Below are 27,931 nucleotides of genomic sequence, written 5' to 3'. Positions count from 1 at the left end.
CTTAGTATTGCATTTTGAATAGAGCTTACAATAGGACCCTTGAGAAAGAATGTGCTGCACTCTGGCTGGTGTGGCTCAGTGGACTGAGTGCCAGCCTGCGAACCAAAGGGTCACCAGTTTGATTCCCAGTCAGGACACATGCCAGAGTTGTGGGCGAGTTCCCCAGTAGAGGGCACACAAGAGGCAACCACACACTGATGTTTCTCTCCCTCTGTTTCTCCCTCTCTTCCCCCCCTCTAAAAATAAATAATTTAATTAATTAAAAATTGTATCAAAAATCATTTTAAAGGGAAAGAATGTGCTGCAGTGTGCTGACCTGTCCACTTACCTGCAGGGTAGGATTGGGACCTTGAGGACGCTTGACCTGGGTTATTTATGAACAATAAAGACACTATGTGGTTTGAAAAATTAAAGAAATTAAAATAATTAGAGCTGTTATGCAAAAGCAGCATTTAACATCCATAAGTAATTCATGTACCTTCTTTCCTTCACCATTCAGTTATGAAATCCCTTTTTAGGCTTATTATGTCAAATTAAAGGCCAAAGAAAACTCCATCTCATACTAATAGCAGATATGTAAAATAGCCTGAAACTGCTTTAAGAAAGTGCAATAATACATAACCAATTTGATTTGGAACTCAGTCAGTGGTGCAATAATATACAACTAATACTATTAAATTCTTAATTTTCATCCCCACTTGATTTAATTACAAGTGTCTTTTGAATGAAACCCATTTGTGAGAAGCCTAATGATTTCTTACTTTAGCTTTCCTTTTGTGATAGCTTTCAGCGATCCCCTATCATCTTTCCATTTAAATCCCACATGGGGAGCCTAAAACTTTCATGGAGAGCAATATAAAATTATAAAAATTACATTATTTAATTGAAATATATATTATCAATAAGTGCTTAAGTGTTTATTATCATGTGTGTATTCTACATATATGTAATTCTACACATATACCATATGTGTTCTACATATATTTGTGAGTGTATATAATAAATATATAATAATAGCGGATACATATCCAGGCATTACCAAACATCATTCACTCTTTTTTCAATACTTTAAAATACTTATTGCAAGTAAAGTTACAATTCCTTATTCATACACACACACACATTCATTACTTTCAGTCGTGGGTTTGCATTTAAAGAATTATTTGTTATTGTTGTATGTGTTTATTAACCCTGCATGTTCTACTGGTTCTCTGGTTATAGCGTCTGTGGTACTTCACTGTTTACATTCTGCCAGTTCTGTCCCCCGGAGCAGCATGGCTGAGTTTTCCACGACTTTCTGGGATCCCCTCGCATCCATGGACAATTTGTCCCAAAGACAGTGTTCAGATGTAATGCAGAAAGTTTGTTCTGAAGATAAATAAAGTTCAGACTTAAATGCAAACTTTAGTCTATGAATCAAGTGCATTAATCAAAATATGTAACAAAAAATACAGCATGAGCTTCAAACAATTGAAATGGAGACCTACCATGAATAAGGGGTATGGGGTCCCTACCGGTACTCTTAGAATACCCACCCGCCATTGACCAGCACTATGTATGATTCCTACTGAAAGCAGCACTTGGATTGATAAGTAAAAGAATCAACAACCTAAATGAGTGCTGTTTAATATGAAAATATAAGTCTGCTTTGTAACTCTCGTAAATATAATTTTGACTTGAAATTTTATTTTGTATATACTACAAGGTTTAATATGATCAATTTTGATTACACTGGAAGATTTTAGTTGACATTATTACTTCTTTTTTAATAGTGGCTAGCATTCAGAAGCTTCCAGCAGCCTCTGTTCTCACAGACATCAACTTCCCAATGAAAGGACGGAAGGGAATGGTTGACTGGGCAAGAAACTCAGAAGACAGAGTAGTCATTCCAAAAACCATTTTCACTCCTTTGTCATCAAAAGGTAAATATATGAGGTAATTTGGGTTTTGAACAACAACCATTGATGGTCTTATGATAAGACTATTTGATAAAAGACTATAGAAATGTATGCTTGAAACCTGTATGTTTTTTATTAACCAATGTCACCTTAATATATTCAATAAAAAAATTTTCAACTAAACATTCTTAAACAGGATGCTAAGTGTAGACTTAAAAGCAAACAATAAATAAAAAATTAATATTTAAAAAATAAAAAGAAAGGGAAGGGACTAGTCAAAGCACATGTATGAATGACCCATGGACACGATCAACAGTGTAGGGATTGACTGTGGGAGCAGGAGTGGGGCAGGTCAGAGGAGGGCAAAGTGGAAGAAATTGGGAAAACTGTAATATAATAAATAAAGAATTTAAAAAGATGTAAAGTATAAAAAATAAAAGTCTAGACATGAATTTCCACATATCAAATAATTTAGAAAGCCTCCAAGTTAAATTAAGTTAAATTAATTTTATACATATAAAAAGCTTAAACTTGGTCTTTCAGTCTCTGAATTCACTGGAGCAAAGGATCTACTAGGATCAAAATAAAAATACAAGTGCAAATTGTAGACCAAAGCTTGACATGATCAGGTTTCCATATTGACAATCTTATCTCAGTGTAAAGCCTATGGCCTCGTATTTCAACTTTAGGTAATGAAACATGTTGCATTTTCTATGAAAGTTATTTTCATTTCTTCCTCACATTTGTTTTGGTTTGAAGATATTTTTTTGGTATATAAAAACTAATTTAAAAAAATTGTTTTAAGAACATCATTAGTCTCTAAAATTGTGCATTTTCAATAGTGCCATTGTGGTCTTCATTTTTGCCTTAGAAATTTTGACCTCATGATTGAGGGTTGCAAAAGAGAATCAGCTCCCTTCCCCCATGTCTTTGGGAATTTAAGCCCCGGAGCTGCAACTAAAGCAGCCTCTTGGTTGTAGGTCTTTGGATTTCATGACTTGGAATACCTCTTTTCAGCCCCTTCTTGCCTGTAAGGTCTCTTTTGAGAAATCAGCTGACAGTCTGATGGGAACTCCTTTGTAGGTGACTGTCCCCTTAGCTCTTGCTGCTTCTAGGATTCTCTCCTTCATTTTAATCTTGGCTAATGTAATTATGCAAAACTTTCATTTAGAATGGAAGGACAGATAAAGTGCTTCTCAGATAAGATCAAATTCAAGGAGTTCATCATCACCAAGCCCTTCTTATATGAAATGTTAAAGGGACTTATCGAAGAAAAAGAAGTTAAAAAAACATGAACAGGACAGCAAACTCACAGTTATTAACAACCACACCTAAAACAAAAGCAAACTAAAAGGACAGCTAGATCAGGAGTGGAAACATAGAAATGAAGATCACAAGGAGGGTTAGCAACAGGGGAGTGGGAGGAGGAGAAGGGGGGAGAAGGTACAGAAAATAAGTAGCATAGACAGTAGATAGAAAATAGATGGGGGGAGCAAGAATAGTATGGGAAATATAGAATCTAAAGAACCTGAGACACATGGTCATAAACTAAAGGGGGGTAATGGTGGGGATGGGGGGGATAGGGTGGAGGGGAATGAAGGGGGAGAATAGAACAACTGTAATGACATAATCAATAAAAAAATAAATTAAAAAATAAAAATATATTAAAAATTTAAACTATAAAAATAAATAAATAAAAGCAGCTTCTTGTCTTAACTTTGTGAAGCAATATTACCTTCTGACACAAAACACTGACAACACATCTTTTAGAACTTCAATAAATGTATGGAGTGTGGTGAATAACCTGCCCATTCATGGTCAGGAAGGCTTCTCTTCTACCCAGCTTTTCATCATCAAGTTCTGGCATCCCTGTGTAATGGGTAAATTAAAATTTTGTAAGATATAGTAATTTCTTGCTATTTTGCTAATATTTAAAAATTGCATTCTTTCTAGAATTAGATGAATCATCAGTATTTGTTCTTGGAGCTGTCCTATACAAAAACTTGGATCTAATTCTGCCCACTCTGAGGTAAGCTGCAAAGTAGTAAGCTATTGCAATCTTTGTAAATTATTCAAAAAATGTGATTATAGCTTATTCTATGAAAATAGTCAAGCTTCGGTAATACAAAAGGGCTTTTTCTTAAGTGAAACAGAAAATACCAATTTAATGAATAGCTTATTACCATATTATACATTTAAAAACAACTGGAAAAAATTATGTTGGACTGTGATTATAGCTCTGAAATTCTTTTGTAATTAATCATGACTTGCCTTAAGACTTAGGGGGAAAAAAGGAAAGAAAGAAACCCTCAGGTCTCCATAACAGAATGGGTTGTTTTAAAATTAATGTCTTCTCTATTTAATTGTACTTAACAGTACTGTTCATCAACATTACATAAAATTAAAGGAGTGTCTTAATGACTGGGAATACATGTTTTTTCCTTCATTTGCACAAGATCTCAATTTGTTTCTAAATAAATACTCAATTACAGTTATATTAAGAAAAAATGAGATTGTTCAATTAAAGCACTATTTTTGGAAGAAATCTATCAATTTATTTCTTCCCAGTCAATTAAAAAAAAACAATTACAAATAGTCATTTTACCAACATTCATTTATTTGCTCCACTGTCTTCACTACTTTTCCTGATCTCACAGAAAATGTCATTCATGACTATTTGGATAGTGATGTTATCATCCATGATGACCTGTCTCCTCATCATACCTCACTTTTAGAGGGTTGAGACAAAGTTGTATTTCAGTAAAACATGGCCACATTTGCAGTGAGCCCTTATACCCTCATGAATAAATCTTCATTTTCAGGGACAAGAGACTGTGAATGATGTGTACAGTTGTACCAGGGGCATAACAAATGGTCTAGAAATAAAACCAATTAGAGTTTAGTCCAGCAGAAAAAAAGGCCTCCCAAGGAAGCAACTAAGTTTTTTCAGCTGTAGTGACTATAGAGAAAATCTATGTATATGAATTATTAATATAGTTGGTGAGCCATCGAGAGTCCTGCTCAAGACAATGCAGTTTCTCCTTTACCCACAGAGACAGTTATGGGAAGGGAATTTTATAATTCCCTTCTCTGGATGAAATTTGGGATTTCTGAAGCCGAATAGGTTTGTGTTTGGTTTTGTTCTACTCATAACAAATTTTCAAAACTAGTAAGTTCACTCTCAACTTTTCCACTAATTTTATTAAAACATATTAATATGTGCAACTACTTACCAGTAAAACTGATTTATAGTGACACTGCCTGTATCTTTGTGTGTGATGACCATCTGAGGGGAAATGAGTCAGAGTTAAAAGTACACAGATACTCAAAGTTGGACACATTTCACAGGGAGGTCATCTGGGTAAACATCATCTTTCAAGAATTCTAGAATGGACACTACTTAAAATCAGATGACTTGGGTTCTAACTTCAGTTTAACATAACAAAAAAATGTATAAACTTGCCATGTCACTGAGCAATCATCTGCCTTCAGTTCAGCTTTAAAAACAGGAACATTTCATGTGTAATTTCACCCGATTTACTGGTGAGGGGTATAGTGAATGCAAATATAATGTTCAACATAAAATGCTTTAGATTGTGAATTCATTTCTCTACATGTCTAACAAAGTTGCATTAAGATTAATCTTGTTTGGTATAATAATACAGAACTCAATCACCTACACAAATGACATCAGGTTACTCTAAGTTTTCATAAATTTATACAATAAAGGGAATTGGAAATTTACCTAAGGATATCAGTCTTTTGTAAAAAGGAAGAAAACACATTTATTTAATGTTTCAACATTATAAAAAATTATGGTGGAGGCAGTGGTAGTTTACGGCTTGTGGGTAGATGAATGGATGCATTATGGTGATTTCACGGCAGGGAGTGATGTGGAGTTTGACTTCTCTAATATCACCTGTGACACAAAAGGACTCAGAGTGGCCTGTAGGCAAGTCACTGACATCTTTTATAAGGAAATTTGGGCTTGAAATTTCCAACTTCAAAAATCCCCTGTCTTAATTATAGTACAGTTATGAACTTTCTGGAGGTCTGATATATACTTTAGCTTTAAGTCCCTAAAAATCTTTGAATAAGAATTATAAATGTTTATACCCACTCATACTTTCTGTGTACAAAGTAATTAGGTAAATGACTATGGGAAAACAATATTCACATTTAGATTCATTGCCCAGAAATAATGATGATGGAATGTACATTATGAAATGTTTAAGTGCTATTTAAAAAATAAAATATTAGCATTTCTCATTTTCTTTTCTTTTATATGGTAGAAAATGTAACTGAGCATTTTGGGGCTTATTTTTTCTTTTCAAATAATTGTTCTAGAAAGTTTAGTAAGTAATTGTACCAAATCTAGGTCCCCTAAATAAGAGTAAGCCTTTTAACAGACAAAGGCCATGCCTATGTTTTATAGTCACTCAACATTTACTAAGCAGCAACCCTGCTAACCTTACTGTCTTAATTCTTTTAAATCTCCTATGAGGTCAAAACTCTCAGAACAATGCTTAATAAATGGTAAAAGTTAAAAGAAATGTTTACTGGGATAATTGTCTTATAGGATATCCTATATAAGCCATTTTAAAAAATAAGGTACATAAATCCCTGGCTGGTGTAGCTCAGTGGATTGAGCGTGGGCCTGCAAACCAGACAGTCGTGGTTCGATTCCTAGTCAGGGCACATGCCCAGGTTTCAGGCAATTTCCCTGCAGGCCAGTTCCCAGCAAGGGATGCACAAAAGGCAACCATACATTGATATTTCTCTCCCTCTCTCCTTCTCTTCCCCTCTAAAGATAAATAAATAAAATGTTAAAAAAAAATAAGGTACATAGAAATTTGGTATTTAAATTATAAAACTATATTAGGAACAAGGGAAAAATAAACACATCTTATTGTATATTACATAAATATGACTGAATTGAACCCAATAGGAAAAAAATATTGTTTAATTCAAATAAAAATACAAATTTTCTCTATATGTTTACTTATAATTTACTCTCTATATTATTATTATATTATTACTCTCTATATATTATTACTTACTATTTACCAAATTTTCTTGACACCTTTTACCCAGTGATCATTTTACTAATTACCAGTTGAAATTTTTGCAGCAAAGTCTCCCATACACAAAATAATGGTAGGATTACTGTTATGTTTTCAGAGATCTTATATTTTGATATAATCATTTTCAAAACAATACTTTGCATAATTTTCCTCCTGGGGTCTAGAAAGAGCAACTTCATGTAATATTTTGAATAGATATAATTTACAATTTTTCTTCGTACAAAGACAGAAATAACTGCGTATGACTCTTTTATTTAAATATTTATTTTCTTCTCTTGCCCTAATATGCATTTAGTAATTCTTCCAACCACAATGCTTCCCTGTTTGATTGACTTCCCTTTTACAATTAAGCATATTCAAATTGTCCCTTCCAATGAAGTAAATACATTCTCCTTAGTCCAAACTAAATTATGCTCTGTTCTCAGCCTCCCACATTTATTATTCTTTAGAATAATTTCTTATATTTAAAAAGTATAGAACCAGTCAGTGGATATTTTTTTAAACTTTATTTTTTAGTGGACATTAATGCTGCAAGGCTCTTTAAAGATTAGTACCTTCCAGAAGTCTAATTATATAGATGGCAGATCTGAACTCCCATTGCTTCAGTGACCTGCCCAAGATTACATGTCCAAGAGGTCACTGAGTTCTAATTCAACTCAAGTCTTCTGTCTGCAGAAACAAAGACTCTGCCAATGTCTTGCTGCCTCTATGAGGCTAATAGCCATTCCATTAAACAGTACAACCATGGACCTCATATGAGTGAGATCATACATGTATCTTCTGTAGAAATCTTTCAAGGCCCGGGAGGGGGTAGACATGAATTTTCTGGCTTAAGGAGCCTTGGGGTCAACTTGGTAGCCCCAACTCAGTCTATTGACACTAAGACCAAAGACTGTCACTCTTCCCACCCCTTCACGACTTCTTTTGGGGGTGACAAATGAAGGTACCACTCATGTCAAGGAACTAACAACCACTCACTACTGGCATGCACTTAAACTGCTGGTGAGAATTTAGACATTTAAAAATGCATTGTCATTGATACAAAAGAGAATTGACTGAAGCACCACTTCTGAGAATTTATCTTATTAAAATTACTTCCAAGAAAGAAAGGGTGTATCTAAGCATACACTCAAGCCAAAAAGTGCAAGAAATAGTTGTAAACAATCCACTTGCTGACTCATTTAATAAATTCAGGCTTCAGTGTTGTAGGAAAATCACAATACTCTTGAGCATGGAAGCAATAGATAGTTTTCCTGGTAGGACATATAGAATATGTAGTTCTATTAAAAAATAATAACAAGAACTTTAATATGGCTATTAAAATTCAAGATATTGTGGAGGATCTAATTAAAATTATATATAAATTCCACTATGTATTAAAATGCCAGGAAAAACATGGCTGAACAAAAAACAACATTCTCATAAGCCAGTGGTTGTTTGAAAATTATCTTTTATCAAGTGCACCAAACTAATGAAGATAAATCATGATGAATTTTTTCGTATTTAGGAAATGGAACTCATCTGAGTTTCCAATATTGTAGGAATAAAAAACAACCAGGAAAGCAATTGAACTAAGTAGTAATGGAAATAATAAAAAAGTAAAACCATAATCACTTTTATACCAATACATCCTGAAGACAATCAACCTGAAGTAGTAATTAATTCTCACAAGAGCACCTATTCTTCAGTTTTAGAATCTAAACTTAGAACCTTCTTCATTCTGAGTTTGCAATGAAATATTGTAGTTTTGTGATGTTCTGTATCTTTTTACGATGTCCTATCATGAGGAAATTGAAATTGTTCATGAGGATAAGAAATGCACATGACTGCTGATTTAAGATGTTGTAATATTACAGTCAGTATGTTATTTATAAAAATCTGAGTTTAATTAGGCCATACTTTTTAAAAGGGAATTTAAATTTCTAATCACTTACCTTCTTTGTGATTCTAAGTGTTAACATCCCTTAGCAAACTGAACCTGAAATTCTATTTAGTTTTCAGAGCTCCGTCAGCTTAGCTGTCAGCTGATTTTAGTGTTATAGGCAAATGTATTTAACTTAATTTTGATGAAGTCCCTTGTCCTAGAATATTAAGAAACCAACTATTTTATTTTGCTATTTTTTTTATTGGGGAGGAGGACTTGTTTTAAAACTTAGGAAAACTCTCAATTTAGAAATTACATGATATATATTCTAAAAATGGAGAAAGACTACAATGATTTTAACAACTTTCTAAAAAAGATGTTTTAGTTAAACATCTTTTTACTGTACTTTATCTGGCTATACTTCACTTGAACGATTATTTCTATAATCCCCTCTACTGATTTTTATTCTGTAATGCTATAGTGTATTTTTTAAGTGTGATAATAAACATACAACATGAAATTTCCCCATTTAACTATTTTAAGTGTACAGAATAGTATAGTATTTACTGTATGCACCTTATTGGGTAACAGATCTCTGGAAATTATTTCTAGAGAATAAATTTCTATGAAATTCTATTCACCTTGAACAACAACTCACCTTTTACCTCCTCCCCCCACCCCTGGCAACCACCATTCTACTTTCTGTATCTAAAAACTGGACCACTTTAGATAATGCATATAAGCAGAATAATATGGTATTTGCTTTTTTGTGACAGGCTTATTTCACTTTAGCATTATATTCTCAAAGTTCATCCGTGTTTTAGCATATGACAGAGCTTTTTTCTTTTTTTAAGTTTTTATTTATTTGTTTTTAGAGCGAGAGTAATGAAGGGAGAGAGGGTGAGAGACATCTGTTGGTTGCCTCTCGTAGGAGCCCCAACCAGGGACTGTACCCCCAACCGAGGCATGGGCCTGGACTAGACTTGAACCAGTGCCCTTTTGCTTTGCAGGACCACGCTCAACCAACTGAGCCACACTGGTCGGGGCAGAGTTTCTTTTGTTTTTAAGGCTGGATGAAATTCCATTGTCTGTATATACCGCATTTTCTTTATCCATTCATATCTGTCAGTGGACATTTAAGATGCATCCTCGACTTGGCTATCAGAATAATGCTGCAGTAAGTGTGGGTGTGCAAATCTTTTTGAAATTGTTTTTCATTATATTGAATCTATATCCAGAAGCGGGATTGCTGGGACATATGGTAATTCTATTTTTAATTTTTAAAAAATATCCATACTCTTTCCCATAGCTGCTGCACCATTTTACCTTCCCACCAACAGTGCAAAAGGCTTCCAAATTCTAATGTTAATGTCCAACCTTTTGGCGTCTCGGGGCCACATTGGAAGAAGAATTGTCTTGGGCCACACATTAAATACATTGTAACATGTAATCACACACACACAAAAAAAACTCATGATGTTTTAAGTAAATTCATGATTTTGTGTTGGGCCACATTCATGGCCTCCCTGGGATGCATGTGGCCCCCGGGCGGTAGGTTGGATGCCCCTGCTCTACAGCTTTGATAACACTTGTTATTTTGCCTTTTTTAAAAAATAATGCTGTGAAGTTTTATCTCATTGTAGTTGGACATGCAATTCTCTAACAATTAATGATGTTGACTATCTTTTCATATAGTTGTTGGCCATTTATATATCATTTTGGAGAGATAGCTATTAAAATTTTTTGCCCATTTTTTAAAAGCTCATATGATTTTTGTTGCTGAATTTTAGGATTTCCTCAATTTTTCTTGTTATTAACCTTTTATCAGATATGGCTTTTTAATATTCTTTATTATTCTGTAGATTGCTTTTTTACTCTGTTGTTTCTTTCCCGTACTGCATACAAATGTTTGCATTTGGTTTAGTACCATTTGCCTAGTTTAACTTCTGTTGCCTGTACTTTGATGTCATATCAAGACATCATTGACAAATTCAGTGTTCTGAAGCTTTTTCCTTATGTTTTCTTCAGGAGTGTTATAGTTTCAGGTGTTATGTTCAGATTTTTTAATCCGTTTTGAGTTAATTTTGATATATGGGGCACCATAAGAGTTCGACTTTATTGATTTGCATGTGGATATGGAGTTTTCCCAGCACCGTTTGTTGAAGAGATTATCCTATCCCTATTGTGTAAACTTGGCATGCGTGTTACAGGTACTTTGACCATGTATGTGAGGGTTTATTGCTGCATTCTCTTTCTATTCCATTGATCTTTATGCCAGTAACATACTATTTTGATTTTCTGTAGCTTTGCAATATGTTTTGAAATAGCAAGTGTGAGGCCTCCAGCTTTGTTTCTCTTTCTAAGATTGTTTTGATTATTTGGGGGGGGGTTGAGATTTCATAAGAATTTTAGAATTTTTTTTATTTATTAAAAAATGTTATTGGGATTTTGATAGGGCTTGCATTGTTCAATAGATCACTTCGAGTAATTTTAACAATGATAAGTCTCTCAATTCATGAACATGGGCTGTCTCTGCATTTATTTGTGTTTTCTTTGATTTTTTTCAGCAATATATATTTTTTGGTTTTCTGTGAACAAGGCTTTCACTTCTTTGGTTCAATTCATTGTTAAGTATTTTACTGTGTTTGATGCTATTGTAAATAGAATATAAAAATTTTCCTTTTTGGATTACTCAGTGTTTAGAATTGCAGCTATTTTGTGTGTGTGTGTGTGTGTGTGTGTGTGTGTGTGTTTATATTGCATCCTGCAATTTTGCCAAATTTAGTGGTTCTAACGTTTTATTTTTTGTGTGTATTCTTTAAGGGTTTTCGTACATATAAGGTCATTCCATCTGCAAACAGATAATTTTCTTTTCCTCTCTGATTTATTTGCTTTTTATTTTTCTTTCCTGCCTAATAGCTTTCGTTAGGGATTTTAGTACTATATTGAATAGAAGTAGCAATTGATGGCATCCTTGTCTTGTTACTGATTGTTTTTGGTTTCCAGAATTGAATGTGATGACAGCTGTGGATTTTTCATATATGGCCTTTATTTTGTTGAGGTACATTTCTTCTATACCTAGTATATTGAGAGTTCTTATTATAGAATAATGCTGATTTTTTAAAATGCTTTTTCTGCATCAACTGAGATGACCATGTGGTTTTTGTCCTTCAGTATGTTAATGTGTTATATTACATTGATTTTCATATATTGAAATATCCTTGCCTCTTGGAGATAGACCACTTGATCGTGGTTTATGATCCTCTTAATGTGTTGTTGAATTTGGTACTATGTTTAGAATTTTTGCATCGATGTTCATTAGTGATGTAGGCCTATAATTTTTATTTTGAGTGATATCCTTCTCTGATTTTGGTATGAAGGTAATGCTGAACTAGCCTCATAAAATGAGTTTTGACTTTTTCCTGTCTCTTCAATGTTTTGCAAGGGTTTGAGAAGAAATTCTTTTTTACATGTTTAGTAGAATTCTTCAGTGAATCCTTTTTGTCCTGGGCTCTTTTTGTTGTCTTTAGGTGGCTTTTGATTATTGATTCAATCTTACTATTGATAGGTCTGTATAGAACTTTTTACTTCTTCATGAATCAGTCTTGGTGGGTTTTATGTTTATAGGAATTTATTCATTTCTTTTAAGTTATTCAATTTGTTTTCATGTAGTTGTATATAGTAGTCTCTTATAATCCTGTTTAATTCTGTTGAATCAGTTGTAATGTCTCCTCTTTGTTTCTGCCTTTTGTTATTTGAGCTATCTCTCTTTTTTTATTAGTTACATTAGCTAAGAGGTTGTCAAATTTGGTTTTATTTAACAACCAACTCTTAAATCATTATTATTTTCTTCCTTCTGTTACCTTTGTGTTTAGTTTATTTTTTTTCTAGTTCCTTGAGGTATAAAGTTAAGTTGATAATTTGAGCTCTTCCTTTTTTAATGGAGGTATTTAGTCCTATATGTTTCAGACTTCATACTGCTATTACTGCAGTCCATGTGTTTTGGTATGCTGTGATTTTATTTTCATTTGTTTAAAAATACATTTTTTAAATTTTTTTAGGACCTGTTATTTAACCCATTGACTGTTCAAGCGCATATTGCTTAATTTCCATACATTTGTGAATTTTACAGTTTTACTTTGATTTCTAGTTTCATTTATGACTGTGGTCATAAAAAACTCTTGATATGATTTTAGTCATCTTAAATTATCTTTTTTGTGGCTTCATCTGTGATCTATCCTGGAGAATGTAGGAGATCTATTCTATATGCATTTGAAAAGAATAGATATTCTGCTGCCCTTGGAGTGTTATGTACGAAGTCTGTCCAGAAAAAGCCCAGCTATTATTAATATAATGAGAATGGTGTGCATGACATCAATGTAACCTGTCAGCCAAGGAGAGCATCCTAGAATGTATGTGCATGTGAGAGCAATGATGACTTCACTGTACTAGTCAGTGGGGGCGGTAGACATCACGGGGTGAATATAACAGCCACACATGTGTACTGTGTGATTATCATATTCAAAATGAATGAGCTAGTAGATCGACAAATATGCATCAAAGTTTGTGTTACGCTTGAGCATTCCTCCATGGAAACTCTCCAGATCATTCAGAATGCTTTTGGGGATGATACAATGAGTGCAGCACAAATAAAGGTGTGGCCGAATGCTTCCAAGATGATCGAGAATCTGTGGAAGGTGATCCACATTCTGGGAGGCCTACAACAGGCAGAACACCTGAGAATGTTGAACATGTATGAGTGGCAATCAACCAAGATCAGCAACTGACAGTGTGAGAATTAGAAGCTGATCTGAGAATTCCAAAAGCTACTGTGTCGAGATTTTGATGCAGGATCTTGGCATGAAAGGAATTGTGGCAAAATTCATTCCCCATCTTCTACCAGAACAGAAGGAACATCGTGCTGCAGTTGCTAATGACTTGATTCAAACCACTACCAATGAGCCGGATTTCCTCAAAAAGGTCATAACTTTGAAGGGAACTGAGGCATCACTGTCCTGTGTAAAATGTTCCTTGCATCTTGTATCTTCCTAATTAAATGTCTCTATTTTTTTTTACATGACTGGATACTTCCTGGACATACCTCATGTATACCTGTTAGTCCAAGTGTCTATAGTGTTGTTCAAGTTTTCTGTTCCCTTATTTTTACTGTTTGGTTAATGTATCCACTATTAAAGTGAAATATCATATTGAAATATTCCACTATTATTGTGTTACTATCTTTCTTAAATTCTGTCAGTGATTACTTCATATATTTGGGTACTCTGTTGTTGAATAATATATGTTTATAATCCACCTGAAGAATTGACCCTTTTATTATTTTATAATTTTTTATTTGTCTCTTATTACAGTTTTTGACCTAATGTCTATTTTGAATGTTACAAGTATGGCCATCCTTACTCTTTTTTGGTTACCATTTGCATGGAACATTGTTTTCCATCATTCACGTGCAGCCTGTTGTATGTTCTTATACCTAATGTGAATCTCTTGTAAACAGCTATATTGCATTTTATAATCACTTTTTAACTTTCTTTCAGATAGGATCCATAGGTACCCTAAGTACCTTAAGCCTTTTTAAACATTGTGAGGAATAGCTTAGGTCTCCTTTGAGTGAATAACTTTACCCATTTTTAAATGTTATAAATCAAGCAACACAAATTTCAAGGACAGGAAAGAGCTTTATTACTCTAGTCATGAAATCCATTTGGCTGTAAGATCTGCTTCCATAGCAGTGAATGCAAATGTGTGCCAGCCAGGAAGCATTAGTAGATCACAAAGCCTGACATTAGAGTGAGCTATTCACTTATGCAAATTAGACTAAATTGATAGAATAAATTAAAGCCAATTTTGTACTGGACAGCATTTTGAAGGGAGGCATTGCATAATTTTAATTTGCTTATTTTTCCTTTATTAATGCCATGATATTTTAAATCAACTTGATCAAAAGTTTGATTTTTTAGTATATATTTACTTAATAAGACATTCAAATATCTGTTAGCACTAAGCCAAGCATAATGCAAATGAGGATATATAAATGCTAGACACAAATGTTGCCCTCACTGAACTTATCTTGTAGAAGGGAACATGCATGACATTAATGGATTCCGTGGTGGAAATTGGTACATGTTAGGAGCACAGAGTAAGGGGATACTCACATAAATATAATAAGAACATCCATGTGCATAAGTATATTGACATGCATCCTTTCCCGATTGTATTCTAAATAAGCCAAGACACACAAACACATATATATACATATGCACACACTAAACCAAAGCCATAAGGCAGACTTCATCCCCTAGGGACCATCTCCATGAGGCCAGGCGAGAACCTGATGAACCTAACACAGACTAACATATCCTGTAGAAGGCTGCTCATGTTAGTTAGCTGCTCTTTGTCTTGTTTTTCACATCCCTGTTTCCCGAGGTTAAATTCCCTACCTGTCTATACATACAAAGAGAATTTCATATCTATGTATCTTGACAAATTTATAAAGTTCTGTTTTTTCAGTAAATTATCAACTTGTGCAATTTTTAAAATAATATAAAATATCTGTATATTATCATATCCTTCTCAATGCACCTTACCTTTGATTGACTTATTTAGTCTTAAATGAAATACTGGAATCATGGGAGTGGATCAAGTGCAAAGAGGCTCAAGGAAATGGTTGAGGGTGAAGGAGCAACTGCCTGGCTTAATTTGGAAGTACTTACATAGCAACGTACAATTACCAAAAGCATTATAATCACCACTGAAAATTGATTAATTATATTATCTGTAAATAATGTCATAAACAAAAAAGAGGAAAAAGTAAATAATTTTGTTTTTGAAAAATGTTATGAATTCCCCAGAATAGTACATGCTCAATGGAAGAGCAGGTGGTTTATTTCAAATCAAAACAGAAGGGATGAGAATATATGTTTATTCTTCAAAAAGCTAAAATTACAATGAAATCTTTAAATCTCTAAATAATAGTTGATATGTAGAATTTTTAAAATGTTCTATGAAAATCTGGATGTGCTGTCCAGGTCCATCCATTCTGTCACAAAGGATAAAATTTACTTCTTGTTTATGGCTGAGCAGTGTTTTATTGTATATTCCAATAGTGTCCTATAGTTGTTTCATCCACTCATCTACTGATGAACACTTAGGCTGCTTCCCTGTCATGGCAATGGTAAATAATGCTGCAATGCACATAGGGTTGCTTATGTTCTTGGGAATTAGTGTTTTGGGTTCCTTCAATATATTTCCACAAGTGAGATCACTGAGTCAAAAGGTAGATCCATTTTTAATTTTTTGAGATATCTCCATACTGTTTTCCACAGTTGTTGTACCAGTCTGTATTCCCACCAGCAGTGCATGAGGACTCCCTTGTCTCTTCATCCTCGCCAGCACTTGTTGTTTGTTGATTTATTGATGAAAGCTATTCTGACAGGTGTGAGGTGATATCTCATTGTAGTTTTAATTTGCATTTCTCTGATGATTAGTGATGTTGAGCATCTTTTCATATGCCATCTGTATGTCCTTTGCATCTTTTCATCTGTATGTCCATTGGCCATCTGTATGTCCTCCTTGGAAAAGTGTCAGTTAAGGTCCTTTATCCATTTTTTAATTGGGTTGTTTTTTTGATGATGAGTTTTATAAGTTCTTTATAAATTTTGGATATTAACCCTTTATCAGATATATCAGCAAATATGTTCTCCCATTCTGTGGGTTGTCTTTTTATTTTGTTGACGATTTCATTTGCTGTACAAAACTTTTTAGTTTGATATAGTCCCACTTGTTTATTTTTCTTTTGTTTCCCTTGCTTTAGGAGATATATCTGATAAAATATTGCTACAAGCACTGTCCGATATTTTCCTGCCTATGTTTTCTTCTATGATTGTTATGGTTTCAGGTCTAACATTTAAGTCTTTAATATACTTTGAATTTTTTCTTGTGTGTGGTGTAAGAAAGTGGTCTGGTTTTATTTTATATTTTTGCATGTATCAGGCCAATTTTCCCAACACTAGTTATTGAATAAACTATCTTTAGCCCATTGTATGTGCTTGTTTCCTCTGTCAAATATTAATTGACTATAAAGGTGTGGGTTCATTTCTGGGCTTTCTCTTCTAGTGACCTATGTGTCCATTTTTTTATGTCAGCACCATGCTGTTTTGATTACTATGGCCTTTTAGTATAGTTTGATATTAGGTAACATGGTTCCTCCAACTTTGCTCTCCTTTCTCAAGATTGCTGCTATGATTTCAGTCATATGTGGAATCTAATGAACAAATTGAACTAACAAGCAAAATAGAGACAGAGTCATAGAGAACAGGATGACAGCAAGGGGGAGGAAGTTGGGGTGGAGGGATTGAGTGAAAAAGAAAAAAAGGATTCATAGACATGGACAACAGTGTAGAGATTGCTGGGGAGAGCTGGGCATAAGAGGACTAAATGGTAATGGAAAAAATACAATAAATATTGAATAAAAATAAAACTTCTCTGTGAATGGACTATACTTGGTAAGATATTTAGAAAGGCAAATGTGTTCCTTGCAATCAGCATATTCAGATGAAGAAGTGGCCTGTAACTCTCTATTGCTGAAGTGAAAGATGGTAAATAATTATCAACAGCACTTATTTATATTTATAGTCTACTTGCTTTTATGCTACATTACATTCTGATCACCCATCTTAATGAATTTTGAGATAGTCTTAAATGCCAAGAAAGCACTTTGCAAGAAAAATATTTGGTCTCCTGGAGAAAAAAAACCTGTTTAGTCCATCTTGAAATCAATGCATTATTTTTACTTAGAGATTACCTGCAAGTTTAAGTTCATAATCCATCTCTCTCATAGATGAATCAGATTTAAGTAATTGAAAGCTTGTCAGTGCGACTGCTTTTTCATCTTTCTCACATCTAAAAGGGTAGCAGTCAGCAATAGCTCCCCTCCCTAAAATATTCTAGTGCCGTCTAGGTTTTTTTTAATAACAAGAAATAAACTGTTCTTTCCATGAATAGTACTTTAGTATCATGTTTTAAATCTATTTGCCCTATGATATTACTTGGGATACATTTATTTAACATGCTATCCCAACATGTACTGAATGTTAGAAATTCATATTCATCATCAGTCCTTTCTCTTTTTAATCATTATTACTTTGTTTCAGAAATTATACTGTCCTCAATTCCAAAATCATTGTGGTCACAATAAGGCCTGAACCCAAAGCAACTGATTCGTACCTGGAGATAGAACTAGCTCATTTGTCTAATGTAAGTATCATTCACTTACTTTTTGAATTTATCTTTTAAGAAAGATTAACAGTTGTACTTTTGACCAGTAAGACCAGAACATATTTCCTAAGTTTTTGAGTTGCAAATGTGTTATAAAGATATTTACAGAAATAAAATGCTATATTATTCTATGCTTCTGTTCATGCTGTAATTATCTTCAGTTTATCTGAAATAATAGCAAATCATTTACTAGTATATACATCTGCATTGTGCTCTGGGCTAGACAGGGGGGGAGATCAAGACGAATACATACCTGTCTCACCATGCGGTACGGAAGACTGCCATGTAAATACACAGATTGACTGCAGCATGGGGCAAAAGTAGGTTTACACTTGTTCATATGGAAATAATATAATAATTAATAAATAATAAAAGTCATACACACAGAACACAATGTGGTGATTACTAGAGGGAAGGGGTGGGAAGAGAACTAGAAGAGGCTATGGGGGGTAAATGGTGATGGAAGGAGACTTTACTTGGAGTGATAAATACACAATGTAATATGCAGATGATGTATTATAGAATTGTACACACAAAACATACAATTTTATTAACCACTGTCACTCCAATAAATTCAATAAATAATACAAGAACAAGCTCCATTTCACATACTCACAACTATAAATCTACTTTTGCCTACCTACCCTGTTTGCTTTGGAGCAATAGAAGTTGCAAACCTAAGCCAATGGGGATGGTTAACTCTAGGGTAGGAGAATGGTGAGCAGCATTTGAAAGTGCTAAGTAGGATCAGAAATGGCTCTTTATAACTATCTGTGTGCTCCATCTATCTAAATCTAAGTCTAAATCTCTCATTTCAGAATGACCAGAACCCTTTCTCAAACCCATCCACCTGCAACAGAAATTCTTCAGATCTTGTTCAGTCCTTATGTAGAAATTTAAAATACATAGCTTATCCTTTATATATTCACTTTGAATACTTAAATCATTAATGAGTTGGGACAAGGAAAGCGATTCCCATTAAGGCTTTCCTAATTATACTGTTATACTTCCTATGTTAATGAAAGCCAGTCTCGTGTTGCATATATATACGAGATTTTTGTTTATTCCTTGCAAACTTCTATAAAGTTGATTCGTACATACAAATAGCAGAAGCACAAAGTGAGGGTCATTTTCCCAAATTGATATACTTAGTGAATGACATAATGGAATTTATAATCACATCTGTTGTTTTACAAAAACCCATGTATTTTCTTTTTTTTAATTTTTGATATTCCCTTAAAAATCATCCTTGATTTTATTTAAAAATGACAGTTATCTTCCTTGTTAACCATTTTTTACTAAGCTGCTTCAGTCTTCCTCAATGTTTAATGAAAATTTCAAATCTCTCAGCAATAACTTTTAAACATCATAAGTAATATTTAAACTGTGAGGTCCTTTCCTACTGTTGCCATTCTGATCCTAAGTGTGAGAATGTGGTTCATCTTGATAACATTTACTTTCTCAAACCTCAGAACAACCATAATCTCATCACTGCACTGAAAACTAGGAAATAATTTTAATGTTGCTTCTGAGTAAGAAATTTCTTTCTTTGTTCAAAATTTGTTATGAAAATATGTATTTTCTTATTTGTGTTTTATCATTTATCATGGTAATGAGTTATAAGTATAACTTATCATTATCAGTATAAGTTTTATCATTTAGCATGGTACCAGTTATAAGTATTGATAAAAAATAATAAGATATTAATCCCCTGAATTGCTTACTGTAAAAGTAATAGTGTCAGAATACATACCATGTTCCACATTTCTTATAAAAGAAGCACCCTAAAAATGAACAAAACTCTCCTGTAGAAAGATAAAATTCTCATTTACAATTTACAGGTCATGCTAATTAAATAACATTTTGTCATAAGTTGAAGAAAGAGTACTTCAAAAATAGTGTTGATAAAACAGTCTCACAATTTACATTCAATAAAATTATTTAAAATTAATAGATTTAAGCTTTGAGCCAACCTTTTCTCCTCTGGAGGCTTATCTGGACAGCCAGTTTACACATGAGGTAAACCATGTAAAAAATATTTTCTACATATGGAAAATAATTGCACAGTTAATACATCTTATTAAGCACCAGCTAGATAATAGAGTGCAGTACAAGTCAGACTATAAGAAGGGTGAGATAATTTTCAGAAGTCACTTAGAATTAATTGTCTTTCAGTGTTTTGAATGAGTAGACCAGATCCCTAAAATGATACTATATCTGCCTCAGAAGGCCTAGGTTTAACAGAATATAGACGAATCTATTATGAAATGGGCAGGGGGAGGAGAGGTTTACCGTGGAGAAGAAAAAGCTGCGAAGTGTTCCCTCTCCTGGCCACGCTCCCTCCTGTGCCTTGCCTGCCTGCACCCGTGCTCAGAGGCCACCCAACCCAGTCAACAACCTCACAGCAGACACTCTCATATACTTCCTGTTTCATACACACCCATCAAACCATTCTGTGCATAACACATACAGTCCTTCACGCTCTACTGTTTTGCATTTCTAATGCTTGTTCTATATATACTTACTATTCAAATTAGATTTGAAGAATACTTTACTGTTCCCTGAGGAAAGGAATATGTGGCTGATTTATTGAGTATTTAATATTTATTACCAGTGTTGTAAAGAAATACTCTAATACAAATCAAAGCCAGGAAGACAAACAATCTAATTAAGAAGTGGACAAAAAGCCTGAATAGACGCTTCTCCAAAAAGGACATACAGAGTGCATGTAGACATATGAAAAAAATGCTCAACATCACCAGTCATCAGAAGAAATGCAAATTAAACCTTAATGAGGTATCACCTCACACTTCTCAGAATAGCTCCCATCAATAAATCAACAAACAAGAAGTGCTGGCGAGGTTGTGGAGAAAAGGAAACCTTAGTGCGCTGTTTGTGGGAATACAGACTGGTGCAGCCATGTGCAAAACAATATGGAGTACTCTTAAAAAAATAAAAATAGAAATGCTTTTTGAACCAGAGATGATTCTACTATTGGGAATATACCTGAAGAATCCCAAAACACCATTATATATATATACTTATATATATATATATATATATATATATATATATATATATATCTCCCTATGTTCATAGCAGCACTACATACAATAGCCAAGATTTGGAAACAGTTTATGTCATCAGTAGATGAGTGGATTAAAAAAGCTGTAACACATTTATACAATGGAATACTATGCAGCAATAGAAAAAGAAAAAATAACTCCTATATTTTGCCGCAGTATGTATGAACCTGGAGAAAATTATGCTAAGTGAACTAAGACAGTGAGTGAAAGAAAAAATATCACATGATCTCACTTATATGTGGAATCTAATAAACATAATAAATGAATGAACAAATAGTAACAGAAGCTTAGATACAAAACAGACTGATAGCTGCTGGGAAGGAGAGGGATAAAAGATAGCAAAAGGATTAAGCAAATAACATTTACGCACAATCCATGGACACATACAACAGTATGGGGATTGTCTTGGGGTTGGGAGAAGGTGGAGTTCGGTGGAGGTGGGGAAAGGAAGAAAACGTGGGAACAACTGTACCAGCATAAACAATAAAAATAAAACTAAAAGAGAGAGAGAGAGATGTCCTATATACTGATTTTAGTGTATTTCCATTGAAGAGGTAATCGAAAGAGGCTATACTGAAATATAGTCCACTAAAATATGAAGAAAAGACTCATCTTAAATATGAAAATTGAAATTGATTTAAAAGCTAAAATTTCACCATAATTATAACTATATACATTGAAATGTATCATCACTGTTATTGCCTTCAAAATTGAACTATTTTAGATATGACATATTTCTAATATTAAATCAGCCTACTTTCACCAGTTTTCTTATATCAAAAGTATCTGCTATATTTTTCTGAGCTCAGAAAAGGATAATGACTTGCGAATTATATCTGTTTCAAATACCATGTGGGGAAAAAAGGAAGAATGGGAATTGATAGTTATAATGAGTCTAGGGGAAAAACCTGTTAAATTTTTCCAAAGGAAATGTGTTCTTTTAAAAAGCTCTTTAACACATACCATTTAAAGTATGTTAAATATATGAAGGAAAGCCTTTGGGAACTGGTAAAAATTGGTACTAGAATATGGCATTTTGAAATTCCAAATTATATTTCGTCAATTGCAGTTTTAACCATTTTATAAGTAATTAATAGACCATATACTACCCTTAGGTAGTATGGTTTATGGCTTTATCATCATGACCTATAGAATCAGGGTTTTTGGTTTATGGCTTTATCATCATGACCTATAGAATCAGGGTTTTTGGTCTTTAGTGCTTAGGTATAGCAACTGATTCCTTTGAAGAAATATCAAATTTGCTTTTCTGAGAAAAATAATTTTGTTTTTTATTTAATATATTTACTTAAGGTTTCTTTAGTGTGACATTTACACTTTTTGATATTGTTAGACTCTCTAATATATAAGAAAATTTAATAATTGTATTTAAAGTAATTATGGAGACCTAGATAAGTATACTAGAATGGACCTGTGCGTGCGCACACGTACACACACACATGCACATTTACACGTACCCACCATCAAGCTGCCTTGCATTTGACAGGTCTGAGCCTGCTATGACTTTTTAAGGTGGATAACATCCCTATATTTAAAAATTAGTTAGAAGAAGAAAAGACATGATTTTAGTTATCTTGTGCTTTATTAACTTTGTAAGCTCTGAAATGCATTGGTTCCAAATGAAAAGTCCTCCTGTAGTTCCATTTCTAGTGGAAAGACAGAGTGGACGGAGCTGGCTTGCAGTCTGTGTAGTCTAAACTGCTCTCTTTCGGGGCCGGACAACTCGCCAGGTTTATGTTAGTTCTCAAACTGGTCACATTCATGAAAGTTCTCATGAGAATTTGGACTTCTGGGTGTTTATTTTTCAATATTTGCTTGCATGTTAATGGGATCAATCTAACAAGTTAAGGAGTTTGTTCTATATGCATAAGCTAAAATTAATCATGAGCCATGGCCTTTGTAAATAATAGTGGAAAACACAATGGAAGACTGTAATGAATATGCTCGTTAACAATAGATGATCATGAAAAACAATGAAAAGAGATTCCAGCGCTCATCAGTGGGCATTTCCATGACTATCAAAGGCCGATAACAACACAAGAAATTAAAAATCACTTGGCAAAGCTTAAAGCCTGGCCTATGCATCTATAATTTGTACAAAGGGATATTTGTATCATTTATATTTTAAATTATTTTCTGCCCTTGGTTTTGTCCATGTGGAAGAGCTTTCAAATGTTTTGCCTATGGAAAGTTCTTGGTAACTTTTATAGGAGAGTCATGAAATGCTAACTAGACAAACAGATTGATGGCTGTACCAACAGCTGGAATTGAAAGAGAAATGTTCTCTATGTACAGTTATTGGGGGGCATGTCCTAAATTCTAAATTTCAGTAAGCATTCTTCTCAATTCATTTCAAATTCAATTTAATTTTATTCATAACACAAAGCTTATATTCTTCAAAAATTTTAGAATAAGTATGCTATTGTTGGAGCAAGTATTGGCAAACATTTTCAGTTAACAGTCAAAGAGTAAGTATTTCAAGTGTGTGAGCCACGGTGGTCTCAGTCCCATCTACTCACCTGTGCAGTGGTAGTGTGAATGCAGCCATCGACAACATGTAAATAAGTGGGTGTGACTGATAAAAGTATAAATTTTATTTTCAAAAATAGGTAGCACTTAGGAATAGGCAAAGGAGGGCAAAGGGGGAAATTGAGACAACTGTAATAGAATAACTCTCAAAAAATAATTTAAAACAGTTTTAAAAATAGTAGCAGACCAGATCGGTATCCTAGTCTGTAGAGGTTATCACTCCCTTTATAGTAAACAGAATAATAGCCCCCAATGATATTCAAATCCTAATCCCCAGAACCTGTGAATATGTTATGTTACATATAAAAAATGACTTTGCAAATGTTAAAAGTAAGGACATAGAGTCTTTAGGGTTTTCTGTATACATTATCATGTCATCTACAAATAATGACAGCTTTATGTCTGCCTTTCCAATTTGGCTGCATTTTACTCTTTTTCTTCTTGTCTGATTGCTGTGGCTAGAACTTCCAGTACTATGTTGAATAAGACAGGTGAATGTATACATATTGTTCCTGATCTCAGGGAAAAGGCTTTTAGTTTTTGGCCATTGAGTATGATGTTAACTGTGGGTTTGTTATATATGGGCCTTATGACATTGAGGTATGTCCCTTTATTACCCTTTGCTGAGAGTTTTTATTATAAATGGGTGTTGGGTTTTATAAAATGTTTTTTCTGCATCTATTGATATGATCATATGATTTTTATCCTTCGTTTTGTGTATGTGGTGTGTCACATTTATTGATTTGCAAATACTGTACCAATCTTGAATCCCTGGAATAAATCCTACTTGATTATATTGTATGATCTTTTCAATGTATTGCCGGATCTGCTGTACTAATATTTTGTCCAGGGTTTTGTATGTTCATCAGGGATATTGGCCTATAATTTTATTTCTTTATAATGTCTTTATCTGGTTTTTGGAATTAGAATACTGGCCTCATAAAATGAGCTTGGGAGTCTATTTTCCTCTTGAATTTTTTGGAGTAGTTTGAGAAGGACAGGTGTTAGTTCTTCTTTGAATGTTTGCTAAAATTTGCCTGTGAAGACATCTTGTCTGGGACCTCTGTTTGCCAGGAGTATTCTTATCACTGACTTTTTTAGTTGTAATCAGTTTTTGCAACTGATTCAGTTTTTGAAAAATTGTATGTTTCTAGGACTATTTCGGTTTTGCAAAATTGTATGTTTTTAGGACTATTTTATTAATTTTCTTACAATCCTTTATATTTCTGTCATGTCAATTTTTATTTCTCCTCTTTAATTTCTAATTTTATTTATTGGGTTCTCTAGTATTCTGGTTAAAGGCTTGTCAGTCTTGTTTATCTTTGCAAAAAAAAAACTAGTTCTAAGTTTCATTGATCTGCTTTATTGCTTTTATTGTTCCTGTGTCATTTATTTCCTCATTAATCTTTGTTATTTTGTTCCTTCTACTTACTCTGGGCTTTGTTTGTTCTGAGATAGCTCTTTTAGGTGTAGGGTTATATTGTTAATTTGAGATTTTTCTTGCTTCTTGAGGTAGTCCTGTATTGCTATGAATTTCCATCTTAGGACAGTCTATTCAGTCAATGGTGGTAGGAAAATTGGACAGGTACATGCAAAAAAAAAATGAAACTAGACTGCCTCCTTACACCATATACAATAAATTCAAAATGGATTATAGACTTAAATGTAAGACTCAAAATAATAAAATTTCTAGAAGAAAACATAGGCAGTAAAATCTCACACATTTCTCACCTTTCTCATAGCAGTAGTTTTTCTGATGCATCTCTCAGGCAAGGGAAACAATAAATAAATACATACATAGATAAATAAATGAACAAACAAATGGGACTATATGAAAGTAAAAAATGTTTGCACAGCAAAGGAAACTATTAACAAAATAAAAGGACAGTCCCCTGAATGGGAAAACATATTTGCCAATGATACATATGATGAGGGGTTAATATCCAGAATTTACAAAGAAATTAACACTAAAAAAACAAGCAAACAAACAATCCAGTTTTTAAAAATTGGCAAAGGATCTCAATAGAGACTTCTCCAAAGAGGACATACATGCCACCTGAAGACATAGGAAAATGCTAAATGTCACTAATCATCAGAGAAACGCAAACTAAACCCACCATGAGGTATCGCCTCACACCTGTCAGAATGGCCATCATCAGTAAATCAACAAACAAGTGCTTTCTAGGATGCAGAAACTAGGGAACCCTCATGCACTGTTGCTAGGAATGCAGATTGGTGCGGCCGCTGTCGAAAACAGTATGGAGTTTCCTCAGAAAATAAAAAATGGGACTATCTTATTATCCAACAATTCTACTTATGGGAACATATCCAAAGAAATCCAAAACATTGATTTGAAAGAATATATGCACCCCTATGTTCATTGCAGCACTAATTACAATAGCCAAGATTTGGAAGTAGCCCAAGTGCCCGTTAGTAGATGAGTAGATTTAAAGGCTGTGGTACATTTATACAGTGGAATACTACTCAGCTATAAAAATAGAAAGAAATCTACCTTTTGCTCTGGCATAGATGAAGCTATAAGGTATTGTGCTAAATGAAATAAGCCAGTCAGAAAAAGACAAATATCATATGATTTTAATTATATGTGGAATATAATGAACAAAATAAACAAACAAAATAGAAATAGACTCACAGATACAGAGAACAGACTGACAGCTGGGGGTTGGGAGTAGGGCCTGGGTTGAGTGCTGGGTGATATATGTGAAGGGATTAAGCAAAAATAACAAAACTCAAAGGCTTAGACATCAGTATGGTGACTACCAGAAGGAAAGGACTGGAGGCAGGTAGAATTGGGTAAAGGAGATAATAAATGGTGACAAAAGGAGACTGAACTATTGGTGATGAACAAACAATAGAATATGAGGTCTGTCTGAAAAAAGTCCAGCCATTGTTAATATGATGAGAATGGTTTGTGCAACACTGACATACTTGGCAGCCAAGGAGAGTAGACCAGAATGCACATACATGAACAAGATCACTTCACTATACTAATCAGTGGGAGTGGTAGACTCTATTGAGTGAGCATGTGTATTGTGTGGCCATCACATTCAAAATGACTGAGTGAATAGAGTGATGAATCTGAATCAAATTTTGCAGTAAGCTTGAACATTTCTCCAAAGAAACTATTGGGATAATTCAGAAGGCCTCAGGTATGGGCAACTAGTGATTGGCAGCTTCATCAGGACAATGTGCTCGCTCATTCATCATACCTCATGCAGAGTTTTTTGGTGAAACATCAATAACCCAAGTGACTCAGCCCCATTACAGCCCAGATACGGTGCCCTGCAACTTCTAGCCATTCCCAAAATTAAAATCATCTTTGAGAGGGAAGAGATTTCAGACTTTCTATGAGATTGAGGAAAATAACACAGGGCAGCTGACAGTGATTGGGAGAACTGTGTGAGGTCCCAAGGTGTCTACTTTGAAGGGGACTGAGGCATTGTTGTCCAACATACAATGTTTCTTGTATCTTATATCTTCTTCAATAAATCTCTATATTTTTCATATCACATGACTGGATACCTTCAGGACAGACCTCATATACAAACAATGTAATACAAAATTATACACTTGAAATAATTAACCAATGTAATCCCAATAAATTCAATAAAATAAATATTAAAAAGAAGTATGGACATTGAGATGAAGAAAATATCCCTGATTATCTGAGTAGGTCCAGTTTAATCACATGAGCCATTAAAAGTGCACAACCTTTCCCAATGGCTACAGTCAGAAAGAAGCAACATAAAGACTCAATTGCCATTGCTGATTTTGAAGGTGAAGGAAGAGAGCCATAAGCCAAGTGATATGGTCTCTTCTACAAGCTGTTGCCATCCAGGAAGGAAATGTGGACTCAGTCCTGCAACTGCAAAGAACAATCCTGCTGATACCTGAATAAGCCTGAACATGAATTCATTCCCAGGTCCTCCAGAAAGGAACCCAATTCTACCAATGCTTTGAGTTCAACCTCTTGAATCTCTTGAGCAGTGACCCAGACCTCTGACTTACAAAAACTGCAGATAATGAGTTTGTGTTGTTCTATGCTGCTAATTTGTAACAGCAATGATAGAAAACTAGTAACCCTGTATTGGAGCATTGCAAAATTAGTTTCTGGACTATAAAGATATATATATGTAT

At 33.9% G+C, this 27,931-nt stretch overlaps 1 protein-coding gene across 1 annotated transcript in view; it reads left to right on the top strand.

The window, feature by feature from the left end:
- The window catches only part of ADGRB3 (adhesion G protein-coupled receptor B3), a 736,029-nt gene that overhangs the window by 386,108 nt on the left and 321,990 nt on the right, over nucleotides 1–27,931 (top strand). Inside the window, exons 13-15 of the mRNA XM_037139787.2 lie at nucleotides 1,773–1,922; nucleotides 3,852–3,927; nucleotides 18,017–18,119. Of these exons, the coding sequence (XP_036995682.2) occupies nucleotides 1,773–1,922; nucleotides 3,852–3,927; nucleotides 18,017–18,119 (329 nt within the window). The remainder of the gene's footprint in view (nucleotides 1–1,772; nucleotides 1,923–3,851; nucleotides 3,928–18,016; nucleotides 18,120–27,931) is intronic.

This window comes from Artibeus jamaicensis, unplaced genomic scaffold (genome assembly GCF_021234435.1).
Source record: "Artibeus jamaicensis isolate MK-2021 breed Jamaican fruit bat unplaced genomic scaffold, CSHL_Jam_final contig_388, whole genome shotgun sequence".
Taxonomy (NCBI): domain Eukaryota; kingdom Metazoa; phylum Chordata; class Mammalia; order Chiroptera; family Phyllostomidae; genus Artibeus; species Artibeus jamaicensis.
This window is presented reverse-complemented; position numbering and strand designations above follow the sequence as displayed.